The following is a 14,668-nucleotide window of genomic DNA, read 5'->3' as shown; positions in this document are numbered from 1 at the left end:
TTATATGCAGACAGCTCAGTTTCCCAACCCAGTCCACGGGGCTGAGAGGAAGCAAAAATGTGGAACTGTCCAGGGAACCCCGCGAACTGTGCTGGAAAACACTGCCCTAGAACAATTGAGGGTTAAGTAAGGGCCTTGCTCAGGGAAGGGTGAAACCACTCTGGTGACTTTGGGGTTTGAACCAACAACCTTCCAATCATAACCACACTGTCCTAACACTCTGAACCGCCACAGCCCAGCAGGAAGGACTGTCCTATTGCTGCATACTGTATTTGTTTAGATGTTATGCCTCCCCCCCCCCCCACCTGTGAGGCAGGCTCTGTTAGCAGGATCTGTGGCCAAAATGTTGCTCTATTCTATGCAAGCCAGACAAATGACACCCAGACCCCCGACACTCTCCCCCGTCTTTCCATAAACCCGTATCCCCCTGTTCTGTGAAAGGTGCTGAAAAAAATTCTTAGAATTTCAACATGGCGTCAGTAATCAGAAATATAACTGAGGTCTGGCAGAGTGGCCTGAAACAGTAGTTTGAGAAGTGGGATGTGTTGGGGGGGGTGCACTACTCCAGAAATAACACTGTGGAATACACCATGGAGAAGTAAACCTCCAAAACCTCAAAAAAAAATAACCTGGCACAAGCACAGTACAGCAGACAGCGGCGTTGTTATGGTAATTCTCACGTTTAAGCAATTAAACACCCCCACATCACACATCCTCGGTGCGCGGCCTAATTAACAAAAGGCTGCTCGATGTGACACTGAGAGACGAAAGCTGCCAACATAAAGAACCGTCCGCAAAAGTACTGAAGGTGGACCCTGGATCCTCCTCTGCGGCCTTCTCCACTACCACCCGGTCACAGAATATTCTCCAAACTGAGGTCCGGCAGACATAACAGAGATTAAGCAGCATCAGCACGGCCAGCGGCTGGTTTAAGAGCAGATTGTACCCTTATGTAATCTGGCAACTCAATTCAGAACAATAATATTCATAAATACCTTATAAATGCACAGTACGCTATACTGGACTGATACTTTGCACATTGCACTTCACGCAAACATATTTCCGACTTCAGCCTTTCCTTCTACATTTGTTTTTTATATCTATACTTTATTCAGCGATTTTCTTCTGTTCCAGCAGTTTCTTCTACTTCCTGTTTATTCCATTAATACGTTCTTCTGCTTGTCTACTTGTTCATGAGGGAAGAGGCCAAGGTAAGAAGAAAGAGAGAAGGGATGTGCTTTTCTTTTGTTTCATGATGTCTAATTCTGCTGCATTTAATGCGCAATTCTGCATTACTGACTGGACGACTTACTGAATTTCTACGTACCGATGCAGAAAACGCGCGTGGAAAATCCTGAATACTGAATGTCGACGCGCCCCGCCACTACGATCGCGGGGGTAGAAAAATTATCACAAGGCCACATAATATGCATGCAAGAAATATTACATTCATTTAGCAGATGGGGTTTATCTAAAGTAACATACAAGGAAAACCAGGGACGTCCAGTCCCAGGCGCATTTGAGAGTTAAGGGCCTCGCTCAAGGGCCCAACAGTGACATCATTCCACCAACTACAAGGTTCGATCATTTGATCATAAACACAGCATACATCCCTACTGAGCCACACACAAGCGTCAGCGTACTTTCTCATCGGCCTTGGTCCAGTGTACCTCTTACCTTCCTTTTGTATGGAAAAACAAATATTACAGCAAGCTAAAGAGCGGAAAAGAGAAGACAATCGCGTTTGTTAAGAAAAATGCGAAAATAGCTGAAAGACCCGACGTACTATCTACGGTTTGCGGTGCTCACAGCAATCAAACGCATTTAACATGATAAAGGGGCGATTATGCAAAGTCTGAGAATGACGGGGGAAGGAGAAACTTCTCAGAAAGAAAGAAAACCTTTTATTTTTGGCAGCGAACGAAAAGAGTCGCCGTGACGATGGGCCCATTTTCTCCCTATTCATCCCCATACATCCTGCACTTATTTCCTTTTTACCACCGTTAATGTCCCTATTAGGTCGGAGATGCTTTATTGGGGCATTAAAAAAATTAAAAACCCTGGAAGAGCTGAATTAAATGTCGTAGCTGCTCCTGGAGACCCTGGACAGGAGCAGGTCAAAAAATGTAATAAAAATCAATCAATTAGCTATTTACATCATTTATTGGATGTTTATCTCATAAGATACCAGCACGAAAGATGAGCAGGATCAGGCAGTCCGACCCTGGGATTTGAACTAGTAACCTTCCCAACCTGCTGAGCTGCAAAACATCGCAATGGCAATAAAGCTTACAGCTGGTCAGTAGGAAACATAACCATTAACGAATCTTTGCCCTGAAGGTCGTCACAGCCAATCACGAAATCCTCTCTGAGGCTAGAATCCCAGCTCCAGGTGCAAAGTTGCATCTCTCATACTCACAGCCATCCACCTGTCATGTGTGAAAGGGGAGATTCATATTTACGCTGAAATCACGGCGGAGACAGGATGCAGACCCCTCACACATAAATATTAGGGATAAATTGGCTGTATTAATGAAAGGTGGAAACTTAATGAAAGGTGGAAATCCATCCATCCATTTTCCAAACCGCTTATCCTACTGGGTCGCGGTGGGTCTCGGAAGCAATGGGCACGAGGCAGGGAACAACCCAGGATGGGGGGCCAGCCCTTCGCAGCCCCTCCAATTAGCTTCAACATGTTTTTGGACTGTGGGGGGAAACCGGAGTACCCGGAGGAAACCCCACGACGACATGGGGAGAACATGCAAACTCCACACACGGTCCCAGAGGTGTGATGCAACAGCGCTAACCACTGCACCACCATGCCGCCCCCAACTTTAAAATAATAATAATAATAAACTTGTGTTATTTGTTTGCATGCAAATAACCAAGCATTTTGAAAACTGTAGGGAGATGGCAGCCCTCACAATAGCAGCATAACTGATTTCCTGGGGTTCAGGTCGAAATTGATTCTGCAATCTGTCACATATCTATTTCTGTTCTAATGTAACACCGAAATAACGAGAGATTGGCATGTAGCAGGAAACATCCGGTCTTGGTCTCTGTCACTGTGTGTGTTTTTTGTTGTTATTGCTGTTATATTTCTATAAACTCACCTCACATGATAAAGACATAAACACATTTGCTTTTCTAGAACTTAACAGGAAACTGAAAAGATGCAAACTGGTTCCTGAATTGGGATGGGGACATAGGAAGGCTGAACAAAGTGACTGAGCAGGACGAGTGACTGACCTGGATTTAAATCCCCCAAACTGCACCCTGACACAGTAGCTAAGTGTGTCACGGACACAAGGTCTCATGCACTGAGGGTTTGGCGAGAAGATGCTGATAGTCTTCTGGGGATGGAAGGGATGTGGGCTTTCATGGACTCACTGCACTGCTTCCGGATGTATCCCAACATCTTTCAACATCCCTGGCCATCTGAAATAGCATGTACTTGCTGGTCTTTGAGGTTAAAGGCAGTTCTATGGAACACCGGAGTGACAAGACAGAAAAAGTTTACGTTGCTCTGAGGGATGAGCAGGGAAACAGACTGAATCTTTCCCTCTCAAATCCCACACCGTGAGTCACACTCAATTGTTTGAATTCCTGCGAGTTTTGGTTGTGTTTTGGATGCCGGTGGAATGTTTATCTCCCGAGAGAGGACCGAAAACTGGGGATTAGACCAGAAACCACAGCCTATTACAAATTAGCCAGTTTATTATAGTAAGTGGGAGCGAGCAGTCCGTTTTCATAAATAATTCAAATAACATAAAAGTGCCCTGATTAAAAAGGATTTCTCATTGAAAGCAAGCACTTGAGCAGACTAAATTTAGGAGGGGAATCAGTATCTGCTATTCCAATTAGTGTAATGTGTTTGACAAAATTATAAAATGGTAATTAGTCTGTTTTTCTCAATTTTCCTACCCAAAAATTACAGGAAAAAAAACATTTCGATAAAGTGGACATCCATTTGAATTAGGTATAAATGTTCCTCGCAGACCTGGAGAATAGAGAGGCAGAGAATGTCACATGACTGGTGCCGACCAATTAAAACCCAGATCTTGTAGAGTGCTGGCCCTGAATGTACAAGGAATCAGGTTTCAGTGTCTGGAATCACCTTAGTGTTACTGAAGGGCAGGACTAGACTGGGATTATAAATTGGCCATGACCTTTGGGGTCATCCATGCAAAATTTTACCCATTGACACACTGGGAGAATTCCTGGTATGATAAATGACCAGTACAGAGAGCGGAGCTCACAGGCTCACAGGATATGGGCCAACGTTCTCGACGTGGGTGGGCCAGCTGGCCAGTTTTGCCCGCATGTGGACCATTCCCAGGACGGCCTGGCATTTCACCTTTGAGCTGCGTCCTGGTGACTAATTACACCCAAAAGCTTTAGCATTTCAGGGCCCGGCTTGTGATTTGGTTCTCATCACCCCCACGCTCACAAAAGACCCAGAAGAGACCCAGAGACCCAGTGTTCAAGTCAAGCCTAGTCAAAGTTTATTTGTCATTTTAGCCATAATTCCAGCAGCATCAAGGTGCACGAAAAACATTAGTCAAGCAGTCCTTTGTAAGACCACCAATGGATGACTGTAGCCCAGGTGAACATCATGCGAAAATCAAATGCTAACAATCAAAGTGGAGCTTGCGAGCCCCAAAGGGAGAGGGCAGCTATTTACATTTACATTTACATTTACAGGATTTGGCAGACGCCCTTAGCCAGAGCGACTTACATAAGTGCTTTGAGACTCTGCAATGAATTTCCAATGCTAGCTCAATAAGGACCCAAGCTATGAATACTATCTCTGAGAACTCCATTGAGTAGTGTAGATTTTTTTTTTTTTTTTTTTTTTTTTAAACACACACCAGAATAAGAGTCGAGAAAGAATATAGAAGTTCTACGTCAGGTAGAACAGGCAGCTAGGAAGGCCATCCCAGTTTACATGGGCCTTTCCAGGACCAGATGAGACATGAAGCTGCAGGATGTGGTCACAAGGACAGGCCTTTAGCTCTGATGTCCTCGTTTACCACAAACAGCAAGAGGTGCATTTAATGAGGTGTTAATGAGTGCATTTAAACGCAGGTGGATTTGCAGAAAGGGATACACTTCACCCAAGGAGATGCCTTCATGGATGCCATCTACATGTACAATCAATAAACAAGCCCAGGTTTGATTGAAAGGTTGGCGGCCGTGGCCTTTAAAGTAGATCTTAAGCGTTGCAGCCTTGAAGGTCACAATGTTCACATAGCTGGGAGGGGAAGAAAAAGAATTTGAGCCAGGAAGTGCGTCCAATGGCCTGGGCAGGTCGATGCCTTTGTCCTGTTGCAGTAGCACTTTATTCTCTCCACAAGAATAAATATTGCGCTATGGCAAGTCGCCATGAAGTCTTTAAGAAGGTAGAATTTTCTGTGATAGAGTAGGCGTCAGTAGATTATGGGTGGGGGCGGGGGGGGGGGGGGACTGCGAAAGAACTGGAGTTCGTGAAAGTCGAGAGGAAGAACGGCTCGCAGTGTTTACAGTCGGACAGATTTCGTTTGCCAAAAGCAGGGCGGAAAGCGAGAGAGAAGCCCTTAGATGGAAAGAGGCTACCTATCCGACAAAAAGCTCATCAGCAAGGCAGACTAGCGGAGATCAAGTAGCCAGAACATGGCGCGTCCAATTTATAACTTGCATATCACTGAGAATCAAACACAGCTCCCCCTGCCAAGACTAAAACGGAGGTACTTCTCCACGGTAAAAGGTACTACGCTTCTAAGTTAAAATGTCCAGATGGGGTGACTGAAGAGGCAAATTGGTGCTTTCAAATTTTATTATCAATGAAACATAAAATATGCACTTAAAAGAGAGGTAACTAGAAGCCATGTTTGTACATGTAGTCATTTTTTGTTTAAAATATGTCTGGATTTGTTTAGAGTTTGAATTTTATATTTGACCTGTTTCCAGAAAGCCACCAGAAGATATTTTTCAATGCCTTGTAATTTCACTCTGATTTCTTTGTACAAATGCACCAAAAATTTTAGAACAAATCGACAGATTTATTGAACACAAAAGAACCATTTCTGATGCCTGTTACATCATTGTTTTTTTTTTTTTTTTGCCAACAAATGCATGTTAGACATAAACATCTCCTGGAGATACGCAGACATTAAGGTTCAGTGACAATAATTTTGCTCCTCACACACGCCAATGGTGAGAATTGTTCTGTTATTATGAGAATAATTAGAACCAGAACTCACATAGTAGAAGTACATGATGACTAAAGAGTGTTGCACATTTCACTGAAAGCCTTACAGCTTAACATCTAAATGTGTAAACAGTAACGTTCCACACACTCTCACACACTGAAAAGGGTGCGAAATATCACGCCTGAACGTTCGCCAGTCCGTTTGTTCAACCTGCGGCTTTATTGGTTTTTTTATCGTCATGAAATAATACCCATAGAAAAACAACACAAATGAACATATTTATTTACATACAGGAGGCCCAGAGCTGCCTCACGGCGCATGCCACGAAGTTCACATCAGCACACGGGTAAAGCCCCAGGAGAAGAAAGACCACGAATATATAGATGCTTGATGGACAGGTTTGTACCTTCAGACAGTCTTAAGCTCGTCCAGAGGGGAAGGTGCGGCCGCTTGTAGCATTCAGCAGTGCTGGGGGGCCGGCAGCCAACAGAACAACAGGATGACTCACCGGTGTGCGTAAAACAGATTGTCACTGGATGCTAGATCGCACTGATTAGGTCCCTCTAAAGCAAGAATTGCTTTTCCACTGAAACCGGCAAAGTTTACGGGTTTTCAACTGAACTCTTAATTGCTTTGAAGCAGTTACTTAATTATTCTTAATCGCTTTGAAACCTGCTACTAAAGTCGGGTCTAAATTCATGCCATCGGAAAAGGAAACTTAAAAAAAAAAACCCGCAGATACCTTCGGTTAAAGCTCTGCTTTGCTGATTTCATGTCCTCCATCCCTGAATGGTGTCTGAAACTAAACTCTTTGACTAACAGTGACACAACACATCGGACTATTTTAGCTCTGATGATTCAATGGCCTTCTGTTGCCATGGGGAACGGCCGCCATTGCTTGATATAAAAACGATCATTATCGCCGTTAATGGGTGAACTATCAATCCATAATACTCAAATGCATTTGCATGAAAATGAAGTGTACTTTCTCCTCTGACCAGTTCTTGCGTCTTGATGGCCCTTGATTAAGATCTAGAGCCATGCCGCAGAAACAAGGCGCTGGGAACTTGCTTTGTGTACGGTTTGTTTTCCAGCAAAGATTTCAAGGAATTAGACTTCTTTTGCGCTCCAGCTGGACTTCTGAGTAGTCTTGGTGTTTTTGATGTCTATGTAATGATGCTAATGATGGATGACTGAGGGAGGGATTATTTATACTCCATCTAAATGCCCGGCCATTAATATGACTCATACCTCACCATTCTCACACCTCCCCTTACAGTGCCCCCCTTCATGTCCCGTAAGGAGATTCACTACCTGCCCATCATCGGCTGACATGATCCCCCCCCCCCCCACCCCCCCGAAGCACCTCAAGCCAATGACATATCAGCTGCCACAAAAAAACACAAACTTTAAACACTAAAACTCTCGAGTATAAAAACGTACGGCAACAATAACAATCCTCTTTCCTTCGCTTGTGCTTTTCTGTTATCGACTCACTCGTATCAAAGTTTCACAGAATTCTAGCTTGTTTTGTGTTATTTATAGGGCACAGATGAGTCAAATGAAGTCAGAGATCGTAGATATAGAATATCAGTATGGGAATTGGTAATAGGCATTCGTAGATAAGGCATGTCAATCAATATTGTGTGGTAACTCGGTCCTACCTTAATTAAGAGGCTTCACTAAGAACAGCATTGAGGTGGGGGATTTCCTAGAACTAGAGAAAGTGATGCTGGTCTTAGAGAATGAGTGCTGGGATTCATCCCAGAGTATTTGCATTTAGCTGTCCAGGACCAGAGAGCAGGTGCTCAGCAGCTCTGAGGCAGAGATAGAGATATCTGTCCTTGTCTATTCTTGGCTGAACATGTACTAAGATACAGGTAAAGATAATGCACTGAAAGCGAGGCAGAGTCTGCAAGTATTATTACAGGAGCTCAGCTGCCGTATAGTTGGTCATAGATCACTGGATCCAGTTAAGTGGCGTGTGAAGACTTAAGATATATACAGTATAAGCATGCTGTGAAGAGTGTGTGTGTGTGTGTGTGTGTCACTGTCTATCATTTGCATCCCCAACATAAATGAATTCATTTTTCAGAAAGAACTGAAGAGTGGAGAGTCCCCATAAAGATATGAATATGTGTACAGTATGTGTGTGTGTGTGTTTTATATCACATGACAACCACATGACTCTAGGACAGTGACTTTTTGACTCTGAACATTCTGTACTCAATTATGTAAGTTCATATCTGCTGTATTGAAAGTGGGAACTTACAGCCAATCCCACCCTCACAGCTTATCACATGACCTCCACACCACAGAACTTCCTTCCCATTTCCACCTTAAGAGGTTTATTCCTGTGCTCGGTGACACAATGGACCTTGATATTATTTTAAGAATGTAAGAATGTATGATATGCAAGAAGCATTTCCTATGTTCATAGGGCTTGACTGCAAGACACTGTATAAACTTTAAGGTGGACATTCGCATGGATTCTGTATGTATGCATCAATGTGTGAATTTAAGTGTGTGAGAGATTATGCAGATATACAAGTACCCGGAGAGATAATGTCCCTGCAGAACATAAGGGTACCACTCTCCTGTTTTAATCAGCTTTTCTATACTCACTGCATTTCACATTGTTTTGGGGCCTCCCACACAACATCTATACTTACATAATACAACAGCTACTCACAACACCACTACCCCTACTATAATTATAACAACAACAGCAAAAAAATGCCATATCACATTTGCACGTTTCTGTACAAATGACAACCAATGTCCACACCTCTGAAAGGTATGTCATTGAAGACTTCAGTTGTATGTAATGTCCTTTTCACCTAAAATTTCTAGATTCCTGTCATAGAATCCCCGGACAGAGTTCCACTCTAGAACGCAGCTATAATATACACAAGCACAACATTCCGCAAACGTCCCCAGAAATTGTTTCACTGGTTCAGAATTGCAGGGTCAGGGATGGACCCTTCGCATGGCTGCTGTGATTCCCCTTAATATCACACGTACAGATTATTTCAGGAATCATTGTTTATGGATGAATTTTTAGACTGTACATCTTATTCAGACTTTAACATTTGTGCATGTACATGATACATGTGTGTCGCTGTGAATGTGAGAGAGACAGAGAGTCTTAAGACCCAAGTACCAAATAACTATTGGACGAATAACTACTGAAAAGGTTAAACCCAAGACCCTGTTCATTACCTTGAGGTTTCTAGGTTTTTGTAACTTACGTTACACTAATTTTTCATTTTCAGTTTCTTGCTTTTAGGCGAATGTTCTAGGTGCACGTTTTAGGCACACTTTTAAGATCTTACAACAAGATGCTATTTCATAAAAGCACATAAATAAGCCCACTGGGCAATCTCTCCAAGAATTCCCGGTATCCGGTTGAGACTCAGGAAGAGTTTTGTGTGTCTTTCGGGCCACGTAAAGTCCAGCAACCACTGCTGGGCTGGACCCAGCATCTCCACGTTCCAACTCTGCTCACCAGAGATACATCTCTGTCCATAAGCTGTCTTGAAGGGTACTGGAGCAAAAATGGGTGGAGGGACAGGCTCTCCAGCTCAAAAATTGCTCTCCACGCTGTTGTGGTGGGGCACATAACACTGTACCCTGTCTTCCAGGTTGATGTTCTCTATCAGTGTACTATGACTGCTGCCATCTTGTGACGAGAGAGGGAACGGCAGACATGTCGGGGTTTTGCCCACGCCATTCGGGTGACTGCCCACCAGCTGTCGATTCTCCTCCTGGCCGCTAGGGGGCTTGCTCGGGTCAGGAGGCTTGGGGGGGCATGGTGGGTGGCCCCCGATGCTGCCCTTCATATGGGGCAGCTGACTGTGAGTATGGCGGTACTCCTCCTCGATGTTCTTCCCCAACCTCCGCCGCTTCCACTTCTTCATCATCTCAGATTGTACCTGGAGGGAAAAAAATAGGAGGATGGGCCAATGTTACAGGATTCCGGACGACACTCGGAACAAAGCGGAAAAGCCAAAAAATGGCTCCAAGACTCACCTCTTTGTTGACAAAGCAGTACAAGATAGCCACTAGCAGACCCTGAGGAAATGCAAAAAAAAGGTGTCATTTTGTACACAGCCTGATCCTACACTTTGAAATGAACTGGAAATATCTAACAGACAATCTGATTCACAGGGTATCCTACAATGCATCCTGGGAGAAGAAATATGTTTTGTTCTTTGAAGAAACAAGAGACTTTCAACTTTCAGTCCATCATGCACCGATTGCTCCATACTGTCTAGTACCTGAATGGTGAAAACAAGCTCTTACGTTGTTTCTTCATCACGTGGAACATTGTGGATGGACATACAATAGATGCAGCTGGACAGATGTCCAGTTGATCACAGACTTGTTGCAAACCAAGCATTGTGTCTGACAATCAGTCACTCCGTGATAGATTTTAGTTGTACATAAATGAATTTCTGAACCGGGCTAAATGGCGGCATGCTATTAGAGGTACGAAACTGCATACGATAAGCCTGGTGAGCTGATTGATGGCCAGGGTGCTCAGTTTCATTGAAAAACAAGAACCCCATTAAGGTCACTAATATCATGCGCTGGATCTTCTATATAGATGACTTGGTAGATTGATCGATCTCATGACAGCCGATAATTTTAACCACATAATGGCACATGGGAACAATGCCCAGGAATTGCGCAACCACACTGTAGTTTTGGCCTTATTTGTTGGAGCGACACCTTGTTTCACGACCTTCTTCTGTTTGAATACCTTTTAAGTAAAGTACCCTTCATATATTTGGGTTCCCATCAGAGCGACTGCTGACCAAACCTCTTCTGCCTTGGGATCCATCTTGATTTTCTCAGTTCACTAAATCCTTCCACCCAGATATTCTCTACTCTTCATACTCGGCGAGATTTACAACTTATGCAGACAAGCCAACGACGTAAACACAGGATGAAGAGGAAGAAATGTTGCTATCTGTCTGAGTCCCGAGACAGCCCGGCCGCTTGTATAAATGTGTACAGGAGCCCGTGGGCTTTTAAGCCCAAAATGTGAGGCATACCTGGTTTGAGAGCAATCAAGCTAATTCAGCCAAGAAACCCAGCTGACACAGTACAGCTGTGTCAAACTAAAACAAATTGGCGTCAAGGCATTAAAGTGCCAAGTCCAACAATTTGTGGCTGGCAAATGTTCTTATCTTCATGCACAATGAATTTGTCGTACATATACTGCAATAATAAGCCAGAATCAGTTCATAGGGTGGTTTTATGGACAGAAACTGACAACTGATCACGGGCCAGAGTTCTGGAAACCTCCAGAAGGTACAGCATAAGTATTCTATGCTGTTATGTAGCTGTAATGCATATATTCCTTTTGCCATTGGACTTTCACTTAAATAATAATGGAATCAAATATGTGCCAGAGTTCTAGAAAATTCAGGAAGGTACAATCAAACAATTATATATTGTTATGAAACTACAATGGACATATTAATGCTGCCACTGAATTCTGACATATCAAGTAGTACTAGAACATTGGTGTGTGACTGCGCCACATGCACATATGACCATGTGAGCTTGGCACTCTTCATAACTCGCGGGAACATCGGCTGACCTGGAAGGAGTCGAAAAACAGGTCGTAGAACAGCTTGGCGAGACGCAACGGGCCATTCGTCACCTGCTCCTCCATGACAAAGGCGGACAGGATCCAGTGGATCCCTAACAAAGGGATAAGGGTGAGAGTGGACTTGGCCAGACTGTGGACAAAGAGAAAGAGACGGAGGGCATGAAGAGGGGGAACGAGACACGGTGTTCAGAGAAGGAGACAATAAAGGAGACGAAGGAAGAGAAAAAAGACAGTTAAGGAGATGTGGAGTAAAATGAGCGTCATAAACCTGAATGATTGTTATAACTCGAGGAAAACTTAATTACACCAATAAAATATATTAATTAAGAACCCGAGAGGATGATCCATAAGTCAGAGGTGTAACTCATAAGTACCAGCGGTCATACATTATTTGAGGAGACATGAGTATATTGTAGTACATGTTTACTTAATGCATTAATTAACCAGTAACTAAGTGTTATTCACGTACTGATCCCATGCTTGTTCATCATTAATTAATCATGATGTTCATGTATTCCATTCATGTTAGTTAATAGTCAACTAATTAGTTAATAATGGTAAGACCGAGGGGGCAAAAATTACTCATTTACTACTCACAAACAAATCATGAACAAATATAGGATTCCCAATAAAATACATGAACTGTCATGACTGATTAATAATGAATGAACATGGGATCAGTACTTAAGAAACACTTAGTTACTGGTTAATTAATGCATTAAGTAAGTGTGTACTACTACATTATTCATGTCCCCTGAAGTAATGTGTAACGGCACCAGCACTCACCGGAACTTGTAGTCCGTATATCGCATCTGGTGTGCTCTCAATTTAGACATCAGGATCTTGATAATCTGGACGAAGATGAAGAAGTTGATCTGAATGGGAGACAGCAGATATAAATGAACACAGTTATGTTACGATCAGGAAACCACAGAAGAGCAAGCAAAGTTGTTTGATGTAGAAACATACGACCGCTGGGTGACAGGGGCTGGAGAGAAGAGGGTAGCTGAAGACCAGAAGCAAGACATCCATTTCATCCAATACAACTTTCTTTCATCTACAAACCTGCCTCTAGATATTCTGCTTTTCATAGTATTATGGTCTGCACACAAGTGACAGCAGCAACCTGTCTCTGGGCAGATTTTGGCAGAAATAAAACCAAATCAGAGTCTAAATTAGCTGTCATCATCCCTAGGTTCTGTAGATGTAATTTCATAAGTCCTGGTAGATCGGCTGGGCATATTATGTTAAAACTAATTTCATTGTAATGCTCATAAAATAAGCAAGAAAATATCGAGACACAACCCCTTTCGATTGACATCGTCTGTTGAACCATGACCATGTGACCAAAGATTGCAGCCTATCGCAGTTCAGCTTTTGGATGGGAAATCATTTAGCAAAATGCTTCTGACGAGGCAAGGGATTGACCCACTGATGACTGGAGAAAGACCAGAGCAGGTCGTTTGGGCAGGTCGTGCCCAAACCAGCGTGTTTACCGATGTGCGTGACCATTCGCCATTCTGTTTATCTTTACTTGTTGCTGGAATTCGGTTCGTGCTTATAGACAAAAATGTCAAGCTTGTTCACGTCGCGTGTCTGTTTTTAGTTTCCTTCAGCTCTCTCGTTTCCACATCCGCTACAGACCTCAGTCTGCATTCAGATGACTCAGACGTTGGGGGTGTGTTTGCCTGCTTCCCTGAAGGCGGCTCCCACCTCAGGGGTCCAACCCCAGCAATTCTTCAGCAGGCAGATAAGTTACACCGAACTCCTAAAAGCTACTGATGGAATAGATGCACTTTATTCATTCCCGCGGGGAAACCCCTCGGGTTTTCACTTTGTTCTCTGTGAGCCTAAAAACAGGTGAGAACAAGTTTAAACCAGTGTCCAGAATCCCTGGAGCTGCTGGGTACAGGCCTTGCTCAAGGACCCAAAGGATATGTGATTACTCTGCTTGCTACAGGATTCAAACCCATGACATTCCAGACGCGGGTGCAGATCCCTAATCCACTGAGCTGCACATCACCTTCAAGACTGCCCATCAAGACAGCGGCCGAAGCATTGGGGCATTTTAAAACCCATTGCTAGTTACGATACATGGACTTATTTAAATTTATAAGCAACACCAGTCAAGATACAGATTCCTCAAAAGGCTGTAGCTTGGGTCTGGTTCACCATACCTGCTGCAAGCCAAGGCATCTTTAAGACTTAAGTCGGTTAAGATATAACGTAAGTTGCCTTGCCAAGATTCCTTCCAGACTTTTCTAGGTCTACTTACACCTGTCAAAACACCAAGTTCATAGGGGCTACTTGATGGAATGATGCCAGCAACTTCCCTCCACTGACAGACTAGTCAGGTAAGAGAGAGTAAAACACGCTATCAACCTTCAGATTCAGCTACAGAGTATATGAGTCACTCTCTGTATAAAACAATAATGAAATAAGAGATGTATTTATCCATAGCGATTGAAGTGTGGCCACTACGGGCATCATTCAATAGAAAATGAAAAAAGAATTAGCTACCGAGTTTGTTGTCCTGGGGGGGAACAATGATCTTCTCATACATTTAATTCAGAAGGTCAAGGTGCCACCTTCAAAGGTAGATTGGTCACCGAGGCAACGGTGATGTAGCGTTACATAACGGAGCTGTCACAGTGTGGTGAAATTTACCGCGGAACATCCAGGATGCGGGAGGCGACAGAGGCCTACCCGGTCTGGTTGGACCAGCGAACAGCCCAATTCAGAACAAACCAGGGTGGGGAGCAGGAAACGAACGCAATTCAACACTGTGGACTCCATGGAAATAGAGAACGCAAACACGGGAATTCCTACGAGATGTGGTAAACACTGTTACAGA

General features: G+C 43.5%; 1 protein-coding gene across 3 annotated transcripts in view; it reads right to left on the bottom strand.

Moving 5' to 3' along the window:
* Window positions 1–6,387: 6,387 nt before the first annotated feature.
* The window catches only part of gcgra (glucagon receptor a), a 41,856-nt gene continuing 33,575 nt past the window's right edge, over window positions 6,388–14,668 (bottom strand). For all 3 annotated transcript variants that reach the window (XM_048990679.1, XM_048990681.1, XM_048990680.1), the window contains exons 11-14: window positions 12,601–12,689; window positions 11,803–11,944; window positions 10,224–10,265; window positions 6,388–10,126 (exon numbers count right to left, since the gene is read on the bottom strand). In XM_048990679.1, coding sequence (XP_048846636.1) covers window positions 9,776–10,126; window positions 10,224–10,265; window positions 11,803–11,944; window positions 12,601–12,689 — 624 coding nt within the window. In that variant the 3' untranslated portion in view covers window positions 6,388–9,775. The remainder of the gene's footprint in view (window positions 10,127–10,223; window positions 10,266–11,802; window positions 11,945–12,600; window positions 12,690–14,668) is intronic.

Source organism: Brienomyrus brachyistius, chromosome 22 (genome assembly GCF_023856365.1).
Source record: "Brienomyrus brachyistius isolate T26 chromosome 22, BBRACH_0.4, whole genome shotgun sequence".
Lineage (NCBI taxonomy): Eukaryota > Metazoa > Chordata > Actinopteri > Osteoglossiformes > Mormyridae > Brienomyrus > Brienomyrus brachyistius.
The sequence above is the reverse complement of the archived record's forward strand: the minus strand, read 5'-3'. Positions and strand labels throughout refer to the sequence as shown.